The sequence below is a fragment of the Drosophila eugracilis genome, unplaced genomic scaffold (genome assembly GCF_018153835.1).
Source record: "Drosophila eugracilis isolate 14026-0451.02 unplaced genomic scaffold, ASM1815383v1 contig_1722, whole genome shotgun sequence".
Lineage (NCBI taxonomy): Eukaryota > Metazoa > Arthropoda > Insecta > Diptera > Drosophilidae > Drosophila > Drosophila eugracilis.
The window spans coordinates 122,985-137,418 of record NW_024572558.1 but is presented as its reverse complement, the minus strand read 5'-3'; the positions used below and the strand labels follow the sequence as shown (position 1 = coordinate 137,418).

The 14,434-nt window shown below is 38.4% G+C and overlaps 1 protein-coding gene across 10 annotated transcripts in view; it reads left to right on the top strand.

The window, feature by feature from the left end:
• The window catches only part of LOC108105577, a 65,180-nt gene that overhangs the window by 27,169 nt on the left and 23,577 nt on the right, over positions 1 to 14,434 (top strand). Inside the window, exon 3 of one of the 10 annotated variants that reach the window (XM_041819660.1) lies at positions 9,336 to 9,579. The exons of 8 other annotated variants lie outside the window; for them this stretch is intronic. In XM_041819660.1, the coding sequence (XP_041675594.1) occupies positions 9,336 to 9,341 (6 nt within the window). In that variant the 3' untranslated portion in view covers positions 9,342 to 9,579. Of the gene's footprint in view, positions 1 to 9,335; positions 9,580 to 14,344; positions 14,402 to 14,434 lie in introns of those variants that run through there. One more of the 10 variants, XM_041819662.1, reaches the window with a different exon arrangement.

The following is a 14,434-nucleotide window of genomic DNA, read 5'->3' as shown; positions in this document are numbered from 1 at the left end:
ACCCTGGCATCCTACCACGACCACCGTGGGCCCTACAAACCGCGGAAAACTGTAGCGTCCATAATATTATAGTGTTTGTCTTCGTTTGACATTGTATAACATACTTTTGTCAATGTCTATCGATTTACCAACTACTTATATCTGTACCCGGCCACGCCGGGTAATAATTGTGGGTTGTATAATTGTGTAAAACAGTAACGGGTATTTTATAGTCGCGGCACTCGACTGGTGTAACGCTAACGGCGTTTTGAAGCATAAAATTCCTACTTGACAATCATATCGATGTAATGCTGCTTTCAAAACATATACAATATACATACAGAACATATACAATTTCAACTACGAGGATATTCATTCTACGGAACAAATCATCATGGTGGGACTGGAATTCTAATCAGAAGCACCACAATCATAAAAAATTTTCTAACAACTACAGGCCATAGAAATGTACAACTAAATACTGGCAAGCAACTTACACTAGTCGCCGTATTCTGCCCCCTTGCTTCACCATAGCTGAAGATGAGTTTATTCAGTTTTTTAACTCACTAGGAGTACACTTCATAGCAGGAGACTGCAATACCAAGGTCACACGCTGAGGATCTCGTCTCTTCACTCCAAAAGGAAAGAACCTCTATAATGCAATTATCAAGGCAAAGAACAAGCTTGACTATGTTTCTTCTGGCGTACCAACATACTGGCCGGCAGACCCAAAGAAACTACCCGATTTTATAGACTTTGCGATTACCAAAAATATTCCAAAAAATCTGATAAGCGCCGACATCCAGAAACATTGGATCTATTGTTAAAATTGACCTCACAAAAAACCAATTGGGTAAATTACAGAAAGTATATTAGCTCGCACATTGAGCAAAGTCCTTATTTTTACGATGAAGCAAAAGTACACAGCTTTGTTAATTCACTGTTGTCTGTACTCGTCTCTGCAGCTCGAGTTTTAACACCTCAAACTATAAACACACAATGCAATCAAAAGAAGACAAATCTACAAATCGAACAGCTCGTCCTCGAAAACCGACCAGATCGCCATACGCTAACCAAAGCTTAAGACTTACCTCTCGTCAACTTACTCAAGCTCTACAGCAAGAAGAAGCTAATGTCCAACGCCGCCACATAGATCAATTGTCACCTCCTAATACTGGAGCTGGAGCTCCTCAAGGTAGCGTGCTAGGGCCAACATTGGATGTCCTCTACACAGCAGATATTCCGACAAGCACACGACCAACCACGTCTACGTTTGCTGATGATACAGCTATTCTTAGCCGCTTAAAAACGTTACGTTCCCCCTGAAAAGGCAAAACTGCCCGCAGAGTACGTTAAAGAACATTCTAATCCCGCAAGAAAATGAAGTGACCTACATGGAGCCGGCACATTGAAGCTAAAAGAACACACCTAAAGCTAAACGCCAACAGCCTTCATTGGCTCATCAACGCTCGGTCTCCTCTAACCTAACTAAGAGTACAAAAACCTATACGGCTGTACTGCTCCCAGTTATGGGGGAACGCCAGCAATAGCATTATTGACACTGTCCAACGAGTTCAGTCGAAGATCTTGAGAACAATCACCGGGGCACCGTGGTACGTTCGCATTGAAAGCATACACCGCGACTTAAACATTCTCCCAGACAAAGAAGTGATCGCACTAGGTTGTGCAACCAATCACGACTTCGTCGCAATGACTTATCCACCCATCGACTGACTTAAGGGACGCGCATCCAGAATGTAGTCTTAGTATATTGTAGTTAAATTTTAATGTTAAATCTCAAAATTAAGAGTAGATTAGTCCAGTGTCTTATTGAACCCATCCAAAAGACATTTTTATTATTTCCTCTGAGACTACAAATGGGATACAAGCTTTCACCTTCCGTCTTATAAAAGTAGACTCTTACTAATTAATTTGCCATCCGTCGCTAATCGTAAGACGATGCTTTATCCATAGTCTTCTTAAGGGTGAAATTGATATCCAGGCCCTTCTAGGTCATTTGGATATCCACGTACTAGGATTACTAGGAAATATATTCCTCTAGAACATTGTAGTTCCAACTGTGCCCAACTCGGTTACTATGTTCGGACTACAATAATGTTTATAAAATTACTTCTTACTCTTATCTAACACTTTAAAAGTTTCGATACTCTATCTATCCCCGTGTTCCGAGCCGTACGTCAGACGGCTGCGCCCCTCAATCGGTTGGGCGGGAGGAGATTGCACGTCAAGCAAATGGAGTCGGGCGAAAAAACATATAAAAATATTATTTTTTATTCGTTTATTAGTAATAACAGCGCCGCCTAGATCTTCGATTTTTCTTCCTAAAGCTGATTTTATCTGGTTTTGTCTCTAGAGGTTCGATCGATCTAAACTTAGGTCTTGTGTTCGAGTCGTTTTCTGCTCATCTGCATCTTACTGTACCTGAACGTAGAGTTTTTCTATAAAAATATTAAGCTTCTGCAGGTAATGCGATCTCCCAGTAAGTTACTAGATGGAAAACTAGATTGGAAAGATGGCACATGGATTTCCATGTTATATTGATCAAAAAAATCCCTGAATAATATTTTAAAAAACTCTGCCCCTTAGTCTAAAATAAGTTTTTGAGGAATGCCATAAGTATTAATAAAGTTTCGTAGTGCCCTAGTTGTATTATCTCTTGTAGTATGTATCAAGTGTAGTTAAGATTGTCTTCCCATTCATCGTTTATAGGTCTATGAGGATTATTGAAAAGGGTTTAGGTGGTGATTCGGCCTGTCGTATTTTGTTGTTTGTGAAGATATATATTATTATCGCATCTTTAAAAAATAAACCTTTCTTCTAAGATGATTAAAGGTTTCCTAAATTTCTTTAAGATTGGATTTAAATTTATAATTTCTCATTTCTGTCTTCTGATCCTCTTCTGTTATAACATCCTTAAAGATTTCTGTACATCCGACATGCGATACTAATTCCTGTATTGATTAAAAATCTCTTCCGAAGACAATATTGTACTAATTTTGTGTGGTTTTAACGTATCGTGAATAATTTCAAAATGTTTTTCGGTGGTATACCTTGGTTCTGAATAAGTTTTACGCGATTTGTTATTAAACAGCGTTTCGTCTGTAGTCATCGAATCGGAGTTTCTAAGTTTTTTATTTCTTATTTTACTCACTCTCCGCTATGTCCTAGATATTTACCGTCTTCCCTTACAATTCTGATTTCTCAGGTTGAAGTTTAAGTCTGTCTTTCGCCAGTTTTGCAAAAATATTCCCCAAATAGGTAGTGGGCTCTTGGGGGGAAGGTGAAAAAACGATTATGTCATCCAGGTAAATTGGGCAACATTTGCCATTTAGGTCGGCTAGAGCATTATCTATTACTTATTGAAATGAACTCGGGACCGCCTTCTGCTAAAAATGCGGTTTTCTCCTCAAGCTTCATTTCTACCTGGCTAAATAGGGATGTGAAGTATTTTGCTTATCCTATTTTGTCTAGAACTTTATCTTTTATGGGTTTCTCATTCAGTTTTCTATAGTCTACTAAGAGTCTTTATTTTTATATTTATGTGTCGGTCTAGCTTCTAGGTAGTTAGATGGGGGGATCTTCGTAACTTTTATTTGTGAATCCATAATTAGGTCATATCGGAATAGTTAACAATTTCCATTAAACAATATCCGTCTTTTGCCTGGTAAAAACCCCTTTTTATGAGTACGTCTTTGTTTATATTACAGTTGTGGTAGTTGTGAAAGTTGTGTTGCCTATCCACATTTCGTTCGTCATCGCATGCAGACGTGTATTTATTGTGCACCGGGAAAAAGTATTGAATAATAACAAAAAAGTGCATTGTCTGTTTGTGTAAATCAACAATAAAGCGAAAAGACGCTTTCACCAATGAAATCGATAATGTTTATATTGATTAATTAATTAATTGATATAAAACATAACACTCGAACAAATTCAACCTCGATTGCAATGAGTCTAAACGACGTTCGCACACAACGTCAACGTGATCAAGACGAGATACGGCTCTCAGAACAAAGAAACAACGCTTACTTCTCTTTCAAAGCAACCGAAAGTAATGCAAGCTCTTCCCAAATACGGTCAATTACCCCAAACTTGACCGAATTCTGAAACGTAGAGAACGAGAGAGCTCGTTCTTGCTCCCCCTCGCTGCAATGTCTCTCGATGTCTCTGCAACCAAAGAGCGCAGTAACTAGTACCGCAATTTTTTTGACAACGTCAACCGTAACAACAACAACAACCGCAACTGTAACGACATCGCGTTTAACGACGTAATCAGCTAGCAGCGCAAACATTAATACTTCTGCCGCTGCGCTGCCTAAAAAGAGAACAAAACAAAGACAATATTAAGCCGGCTATGCAGACTGGTATGGATCGCTACATCCAAATCAAAAGGAAGCTAAGCTCCCTAAACTCTCAACGCAAAATAACCCGTGGAAATGCTAACATAGCTGCAATAGAAACGCCTTCGAACTCAAACCGTTTTAAAATCTTGGCAGACTATGAGGATGATATCGAGTCTACTGAAGTCGAAAAAAGGAAGACTAAGCCCCCGCCAATTTACATACGAGAAAAAAGTTCCAACGTTCTTGTCAACAAAATTATAGAGCTTATTGGCAAGGACAATTTTCACACAATACCACTCGTAAAGGGCAACATCCAGGAAACAAAAGTGCAAACGAAGTCTGAAGATATTTACAGAGTATTAACGAAATATCTCACCGACAAAAAAAAAGAACTTTTACACGTATCAGTTAAAAAGCAGCAAGGGCCTGGAAGTCGTACTTAAGGGCATAGAGTCCGAAGTATCGCCTGCAGAGATAACAAAGGCGCTGCAAGAGAGGGGATTTAGCGCTAAGACAGTCTTCAATATCCTTAACAGGGATAGAAAGCCGCAGCCACTCTTTAAAGTTGAGCTTGAACCAGAAATTAAGCCCCTAAAGAAAAATGAAGTGCACAATCTACAGTTCCTGCTGCAACGCAGATTTACAGTTGAGGAGCCGCACAAACGCAATGGTTCGGTACAATGTGCGAACTGCCAAGAATATGGCCATACAAGGCCTTACTGTACTCTGCCCCTTGTGTGTGTTGCTTGTGGTGAGCTTCATGACTCCGCAGACTGCCGAGCGAGCAAATATGACCACAACTCGAAAAAGTGCGTCAACTGCGGTGGAAATCACACTGCTAACTATAGAGCTTGCCCAGTTTATAAGGAGCTGAAAAGTCGTATCCACAAGAGCGGAATTACTGCCCGCACCCAAAATAAACAGTTGATAGCCTCCAGGTCAAACCCTGAAGTCTTCTTCTCGACTGCAGCCACATCCTCACTAGGACCCATAAACTCTGCCAAAAATGTCACATACGCAAGTACTTTAAAATCAGGACTGGCTACCTCAACCTCAAAAAGCTTATTGCCGCAATCAGCACACCAAGAACCGAACACGGCTCAGCAGCATCAACCGCCGGAGTAGCCCAAAACTAACTTTGAAGCTATGATATGCAGTCTACAACAAAGCCTTACGGAGTCTACGTCGTTTATGTGTACAACTATGCAAGATCTGATGCGAAACCAAAATCTATTAATACAAATGCTGGTTTCACAACAATCCAAATATTGACTTCCCTACGAATATCTACGTGGAACGCTAAGGGCGTTTCGCAGCATAAGCTCGAGTCAGAAGCACCATTATCATACGAAATTTGCTAAAAACTACCTACAGGCCACATCCATAAATATACCTTAATACTGGCAAGCAATTAACTCTAGCCGACGTATACTGCCCCCAACGCTTCATCATAGCCGAAGATGAGTTTATACAGATTTTCAACTCACTCGGAGACCACTTCATAGCAGCAGGAGACTACAATGCAAAGCACACACACTGGGGATCTCGCCTCGTGACTCCAAAAAGAAAGCAGCTTTATAATACAATTATCAAAGCTAAGAACAAGCACGACTATGTTTCTTCTGGCACACCAACATACTGGCCGCAGACCCAAAGAAACTTCCCGATTTAATAGACTTTCCGATTACCAAAAACATTCATAAAAATCTGATAAGCGCCGAATGCCTTTCGGATCTTTCATCTGATCACTCGCCTGTCCTTTTTAATCTACTCCGACATCCAGACATCCGACATGGGATCAATCATTAAAACTGACCTCACATAAAACCAATTAGGTTAAGTACAGGAAGAATATTAGCTCACACAATGAGCTGAGTCCTCACCTCAGCGACGAAGCCAACGTGGACAGTTTTGTCTATTCACTGGAGTCTGTATGGCAATTTCACAGATCGCCATCTGCTATGCAAAGCTTATAACATGCCTCACGTCAACTTGCTCAAGCTATACAGAAAAAAAAAACATATGTCCACCGCCGATATATAGAGCAATTGTCAACTAATAGTAAAAAACACTCACTAAGGAGAGCTCACCCAACTCTGAGCTCACCGAAAGAATCCGTGATGCCTATTAGAAATTCCACAGCCAGCTGAGCACGCAGCGACGCAGACAGAGCCAGCACGTTTGCCAACCACCTTAAAAATATCTTCCAACCAAATCTAATCAGCTCACTCACTCAGCTCTTTAATGTTATCGTATAACTTGGCCACTTTCCAGTGAGATGGAAAAAGTCAATTTTAATAATGATAGCAAAGCCGGGGAATGTCCACACTATCCCCACGTCGTATAGACCTATAAGCATACTCTCTTGCCTACCTAAACTCTTTGAAAAATGTCTAACGACTCAGAAAAGCACATATCTGAGAATCCAGGAAGGAATACCGTCACACCAATTTGGGTTTCGTGAAAAGCATGGAACAATTGAGCTCAACCGGATAACATCAGAAATTCGGAACGTGTTCGAAAAACGAGAGTACTGTACTGCCATATTTTAAGATGTCTCTAAAGCATTTGATAGAGTCTGGCTAGAAGGTCTCATGTACAAGATCAAGACAATTATCCCCTACAGCACCCCCAAGATTTTAGAGTCTTATCTTTACGACAGAACATTTTTTGTGAGGTGCAACACTGCTATATCTGATGATTACACTGTTAGAACTGGAAATCGTCAAGGTAGCGTGCTAGGGCCAACATTATATGTCTCCTACACAGCAGAAATCCCGACAAGCATACGACAAACAACATCTACGTTTGCCGATGATACAACTATTCTTCGCCTCTCAAACTGCCCGATTCAAGCAACCACGCAGCTAGCTCTTCATATGGTCGATGTTGAAAAATGGCTATCCGATTGGCGAATTAAAGTGAATTAACTAAAATGCAAGCACGTTACGTTCACTCTGAACAGGCAAAACTGCCCGCCGATTACGTTAAACAACACTCTACCCCCACAAGCAAACGAAGTAACATACCTAGGAGTACATCTCGGCAGAAGACTCACATGGCGCCGGCTCATTGGCGCCAAAAGAACACATCAAAGCTAAAAGCCAGCAGACTTCATTGGCTTATCAACGTTCGGTCACCTCTTAGCCTTGAATATAAAGTCCTGCTGTACAACTCGGTACTAAAACCTATATGGATGTACGGTTATGAGGGAAAGCCAGCAATAGCAACATTGTTTAGAGAATTTAGTCGAAGATCTTGAGAACAATCACCGGGGCACCGTGGTACGTTCGCAACGAAAACATACACTTCGACTTAAACATTCTATCAGTCAAAGAAGTGATTGCAGAACAGAACTATTGGTGCACCCTAACCACATGGCGAGAGGTCTAAGTAGGTTGAGCAACCAATCACGCCTTCGTCGCAAAGACTTACCCACCTAGCGACCGACCTGAGGGACGCGCAACCAGAATGCAGTCTTAGTTTACTGTTAGTTAAATTTTAATATTAAGATTCGTCATTTTACAGTTAGTCTTAAAATTAAGAGTAGATTCAATAAATAAAAGCAAAGCTAATAAAAAAAAATCTTTGATTGGTGTTAAGACAATAAAAAGGAGCAGGCATTCAACTCTTCGTCGATGTTATGTAATTGATTATTCTCGTGTGTTTTCTGTTCTTTATTTTCTTCAAATTTATGTATGTATTGTATGTATTCTTGAGGAATATGCAGTATCAACTTACATCATTCTGCCAGATGATCTCTATGCCAGTAGAGCAAGAACGTTCCGAGTTTCGTCTGGAGTAGTGATTGTCTCAGTCATTGTAATGTGAATATAGCCTTACTAGGTTTTCTCAGCTATTTCTGTCTCTGTATTGTAATCTATTGTCATATTGGAAATATTTTTTCATAGAGTGATAATTCATATGTTGGTTAACGTTATTCTGCGCTCCTTGTAAAAATATGTTCCTTTTATTTCCCTTATTTCCTAATCACATGCCTCTTGTAGAGTAGTTGGCTTCGTAGCGCTGACTGTCACCCCTAATTGTCCTTTCATGCCCATTAATATGGCGTTTAAGCAAATTCCCGCAAAAATCGTTTTCTTAGCTCTAGCTCCTTAGTGTAAATTAACTTAAAAAGGACAGCTTTTGGTAAATTGTGGTATTTATATTTATTTGTGTATGTAAAATATGCGATTTGTGTATGTGTGTGTTTCTTCGGCGGGAGAGAGTGAGATAGTGGGAAAACCAAATTTCGCCTATAAAATATAACTTTTACTGTAGAGATGTTAAATTAATGCACATTTTATTTTTTAATTTATAGTATGTAACAGATAAAAGGAAGCGTTTCCGACTCTATACAAGATATACATCCTTGATCAGTATTAATAGCGAAGTCCGTCCATCTGTCGGTATGAACGCTGACATGTCAGGAACTATAAGAGATACAAATTTGAGATTAAACAAGCATATTTTTGAGGTTTCTGCGCAACGCAAGAGAATCCTGCCACGCCCACTATAACACCCACAAGCCGCGGAAAATTGTGACTAGTTAATATGTAAACAGATTTTTAAATTCGGAACATTATTTCGCTACTAATTAAGCAATGCAGGTTATAAGTCCGCACATGGACAGTGACATCACCATCAGTTAGTTGACATGCTTTTCCTGACAAAAGGTGGCGCTTTGTGAATTTCCACGAGCAAAATGAATATTTTAAGATTATATAAAACTGTAAAGGTTATCTTATAGTCGCAGCACTCCACTAAGCGTTTCTTCTTGTTTGTTTTGGTCTTCATCACAAAATTAATTGTAGGAATGAGTTACCAAAGACTCGTTGGATGTTACACTGACCCTTAGTTTGCTCTGAACTCTTTGCGTTCCATTTAGTTTAATTATTTTGTTTTTAATATATCATCACAACCGTAGTTGTTAAGATGTTAAATTAATGCACATTTTATTTTATTAATTTATATGTATTTTTTTAATTGTAGAAATGAGAATTGGAGAATCGCCTTTGGGGATCTCCTCAATCAAACACAAGAGGTCGAACAATTTTTAGAGCAAGAACACGATCTGAAAGACATAAACAATGATGTAACCCATGTAGACCAGTCTCCTTTTCTACTTCAGTATGAAAAATAAATAATCAAAATACAATGACTAATTTAGGGAAAGGAGTAACTACTAAGTACTAAGGCCATCGATTCAATAATTAATAAATACTTTTCTGATATATTTCTGATTTAAAAGATTTGAGGGTGGGCCTATAATAGCTTAAAGAAGGTTTTCACCTTCTTGCCTTATTTTGTAGACAAATGTTGCAAAAATGTACTATAGAAATTTAAGATTAAAATCTGAAAGGTTACAGGTACAGGCAGCGCTGATGAGCAAACCACAGAACCACGTTTTCGGACCTTACGGAATTGGTTGAAGGCGCTATAATGAAAAAATCGTTACCAATTTTTTTTAATGTTCTTAGGGCTTAATCTATTAAATGAACTTCGATGAGCCAAAAATATTAAAAATTGTTATTATAAAAAAAGAATTAGTAAAGAAAAAACTCAAAAAATCGAAATTTATTTCAGAACCTCATAACTTTGAAATATCAAGGTTTTTTGATTGTAGCTGATTTAATATATAATACAATACAAATTAAGAATATGTTTTGTTTTTTATAATTCAGTTCACTGGCTCAAATTCTTCCAGTAGTGGGGCCACGAAAGTGGGCATTAATGGGGATCCCCTTCCTCCTTTTTTATTTATTAAATTCTAACAAGGGGAAACGCTAAAGTCGAGTGCCGCGACTATTTTGCTAGTGTAAATTCACAGGGCGCACCATATTGTCGGAGATAGCATGTTGAGTAACTGATGGTGACGTCACTGCCCATGTGAGCTCTTATAACTCAAATTTCTTCATAAATAGCGAAAAAATGTTCAGATTTGCAAAATCTTTGGTAAATTGATAGATATTGAAAAAAAAATGTTATACAAGGTCAAACGAAAACATACACTATAATATTATAGACGCCACAGTATCCGCGGTTTGTAAGCGTTATAGTGGGTGTGGCCTGATGAAAACTAGGGGCACCTTTTAAATACGTATTCTTAAGTACAAATTTCTAGCTTTTATAGTTCCCTAAGTTTTCACATTTTTTGTTTTTCTGGTTTTGTGGGCGTTAGAGTGGACGTGGCTTGATCGGAAAAAAACAATTCGCATAAGGGGCATCATAAAAACCTACATGCTTAATCAAAACTTTCTATCTCTTATAGTAACCGAGAAGTCAGATCTTCTAGAAAATGCGAAAACCTTTTTGAGCTTGGTGGGCGTACAGGTGGATGTGGCCTGATAATAAGACCACTTTAAGATGCGCTGGCATCCAAAGATTGTACATACTGAATTTCAACTTTCTAGATCTAATAGTTCCCGGGATTTAAGCGATTTTAGTTTTTCATGATTTGTGGGCGTTAAACAGGCGTGGCAGGATGCTGAAATAAACTTCCAGGGACTGTCCAGGGACCTCAAGAATCTTCATGCTTAATTTCAACTTTGTATCTGTTATAGCTCCTGAGATCTCAGCGTTCATACGAACGGACGGAAGGACGGACGGACGGACAGACGGATATGGCTCAATCGACTTCCCTATTGATCCTGATCAAGAATATATATACTTTATAGAGTGGGAAACGCTTCTTTCTATCTGTTAGATAGAAAGAATATAGTATAACGTTTTACTCTACGAGTAACGGGTATAAAAATCGTATTTCCTGGATAAATTGATCATATTTATTCATATCATTCATTTATTCATATTCAGAAAAAATGTTCAGTAATTTATCGTTATCCGATTTCTCAAAAATTGATCATATTTATTCATATCATTCATTTATTCATATTCAGAAAAAATGTTCAGTAATTTATCGTTATCCGATTTCTCAAAAAAAATTTTTAAGTGAAAGGCACTCATTCGGGTCCACAGGGTGAGAATCTGCCTTAAGTATCCTTGTTTTTGATGTAGAGATACCGAATCTAGGATAAATGGTGTAGTTATAGCAGAAGTTTTGGGCTCCTTGCAGAATGGGCATGCTATCACTATAGACGACATATCTAACTTTAAGTCAGCAGAGGAGATCCAATTTAATTAACTTAATAATGGCTACTGCTTCCGCAGTAAAAACCGAGAAATGGTGAGGTAGCTGACCCCATGTATATAATAATGCTGGTCTACCACTGCAAAGGTGGTAACTTTGTGAACTCTTACTCGAATAGAACAGTTGATTATAAAAGCATTTGCTAAGTTAAAGGTTCATTAAGCCCCTGCGGGGAAAGTTGATCCAATACTGTATGCACCTCCACGCGATCAAAAGCCCTTTAAGCCCTCAGTTTCCAATATGGTAACATGATTTTTGGTATAAAGGGCATCAGATGTAATGATGGAGATGCTGAAGCCCATCTATAGTGCTATGGTTTTGCCTTAAATCAGTTTGGTAGGTTTATGTTATGTAATAAACCTCGTTAGTCTTTTGGCTAACATTTTTTCAGGGGTCTTGTTTAAACAGGAGAGTAAGAAAATGGGTGTAAATGATTTTATTTCGTGGGTATGTTTGTTAGGTTTTATGATAGGGATAATACCTAGCGAGCATTGCGATATACAATTCTAATAGACGGTGTTTAGCTTCGGAGGGTAACTGTTTAACCATAGGAAATACGGTATATACCGGGTGTTTTCCCTTTCGCATACTGAAAGGAATATTCAAGCTCACTAAAATTGGTGGCAAGGGAAAATTGTCGTTCTTAGTGTAGACCAACAAACTGTTTCCAAAGGCATCGCAAATGTCTACAGAGAGGTGGATATACCAGTTATATTTAATTGAGTTAATGATATTTTGGAAATTACCTATTAAACGATTTAGGTCAGTTTAAAAGGAGTAAAAAGGTATATTAGATTCATTGAAAACTATTTAACAGGTAGAAAGAAGCGTTGTAAACCGTGAAGGATATATATTCTTGATCAGGATCAACAAACGAGTCGATTAGCCATGTCCGCCTGTCCGTCCCTCTGTTCGCCCGTCTGTCCGTATGAACGCTGAGATCTCAGGAACTATAAGAGATAAAATGTAGGTTATAAGGCCTCACATGGACAATGACGGTACCATCTGTTAGTCAACATGCTTTTCATAGCAAAAGGTGGCGCTCTGTGAATTATAGCGTTCTTTTTTGTATTTAAGAGCCTTGTGAAGCTTACACTGTATTTCGCATATACCGGTGAGTTCTGTAGTCTTAATAAAATTGAGACTTTATGAAAGTTAATTTCCATCTCTGGGGCTGAAGATTGAGATATTGCTTTTGAAGATCTTTTTAGGGCATGGTGGACCGCGAAGCACGAGCTTGGTATTGTTCTTGTTATTCATGAAGTAACATACCTAGGAGTACATCTCGACAGATGACTCACATGGCGCCGGTACATTGAAGCCAAAAGAACACACCTAAAGCTAAAAGCCCGCAGCCTTCATTGGCTTATCAACGCTCGGTCTCCTCTTAGCCTTGATTATTAAGTCCTGCTGTACAACTCAGTACTAAAACCTATAAAAAAGTACGACTCGCAGTTATGGGGGAACGCCAGCAATAGCATTATTGACATTGTCCAGCGAGTTCAGTCGAAGATATTGAGAACAATCATCAGGGTACCGTGGTACGTAAGCAACCAATTGTCGCAATGACTTATCCACCCAGCAACCGACTTAAGGGAAGCGCAACCAGAATGAAATCTTAGTATATTGTTAGTTAATTTTAATGTTAAGTCTCAAAATTAAGAGTAGATTCAGCAAATAAAAGACTAAAAAAATATTGAAAGAAATATATATATATATATATATATATATATTGCAAAAGAAATTTTTAATATTTGCTCTCCGTGGTCTCAACAGGGATACGAGCTTACACCTTCCCTCTTATAAAAGTAGACTCTTACTTAATTAAATTGCCATCCCTCGCTAGTCGTAAGACGATGCTTGGTGTTGATATCCAGGACCTTCTAGGTCGCTTGAAAATCCACGTACCCCTTATGATTACTAAAAATTATGCTGCTGTTATCCGTTTCGCTCTTCGCCGCTGGTTCCCACAAAAAGCTAAATTTGAATTTCCGTTTATCCGGAGAATCGTCGGTAAGTTCACTATCGATTTTCGCATGAAGGATATTAGATTTGTTGAAAAGTATATAGCATGTAGATGCAAGTGTTTCCGACCCTATAACGTACATATATTCTTCATCTGGATCAATAGCGTAGTCGATTGAGCCATGTACGTCCTTCCGTTTGTCCGTATGAACGCTAAGATCTCAGGAACTATAGGAGATACAAAGAGATTAAGCATGTAGATTCTTGAGATCCCTACGCAGCGCAGTTTATTTCAGCATCCTGCCACTCCCACATCACTTTTTTTTTTAATATCTATCGATTAACCAAATCTTTTTTAAATCGGAACTATATTTCGCTATTTATGAAGAAATGTATAAGGCCTCACATGGAAAGTGTTACTCTCCATCAGTTACTCTTCACCTTTTTTTACAAAAGGAAGTGCCCATTCCACTAGCAAAATTAAAATTTTAAATTTATGTATATTTTATAGTCGTGGCACTCGACTAGAGCGTTTCTTCTTATTTATATCAAGTATTTGTTAATACTTTGGAAATGGCTCTTCTTCTTACGATTGAAGAAGATTGCAATAGAAGACGAGCTGAAAAGATCTATTGGAACAATAGAAAAAATTGACTTGGGAAGTGAAGATCAGCTACTTACATCCCAATACCAAACCCTGTTGAGTTTAGAAGATTGTTTTGATTCAGAAAAGTTGAGCTAGTTAGTGATGCTGAAAACATCGATGCTTCGAACATCGATGTTTTTCTTAGCGATGTTTTTCGATGGTTTTGTTTATACCGATGTTAACTGATGCATCGATGTTTCTCGAAACATCGGTCTCTAATTTCACAACACTGCAGTGCTGTGGCGAGTTAGTTTAACAATTCGTTAAAAACTTAAATAATATATTAGAAATGCCAAAGTAAGTATAGTTATTAGTTTTAAATGAATATAT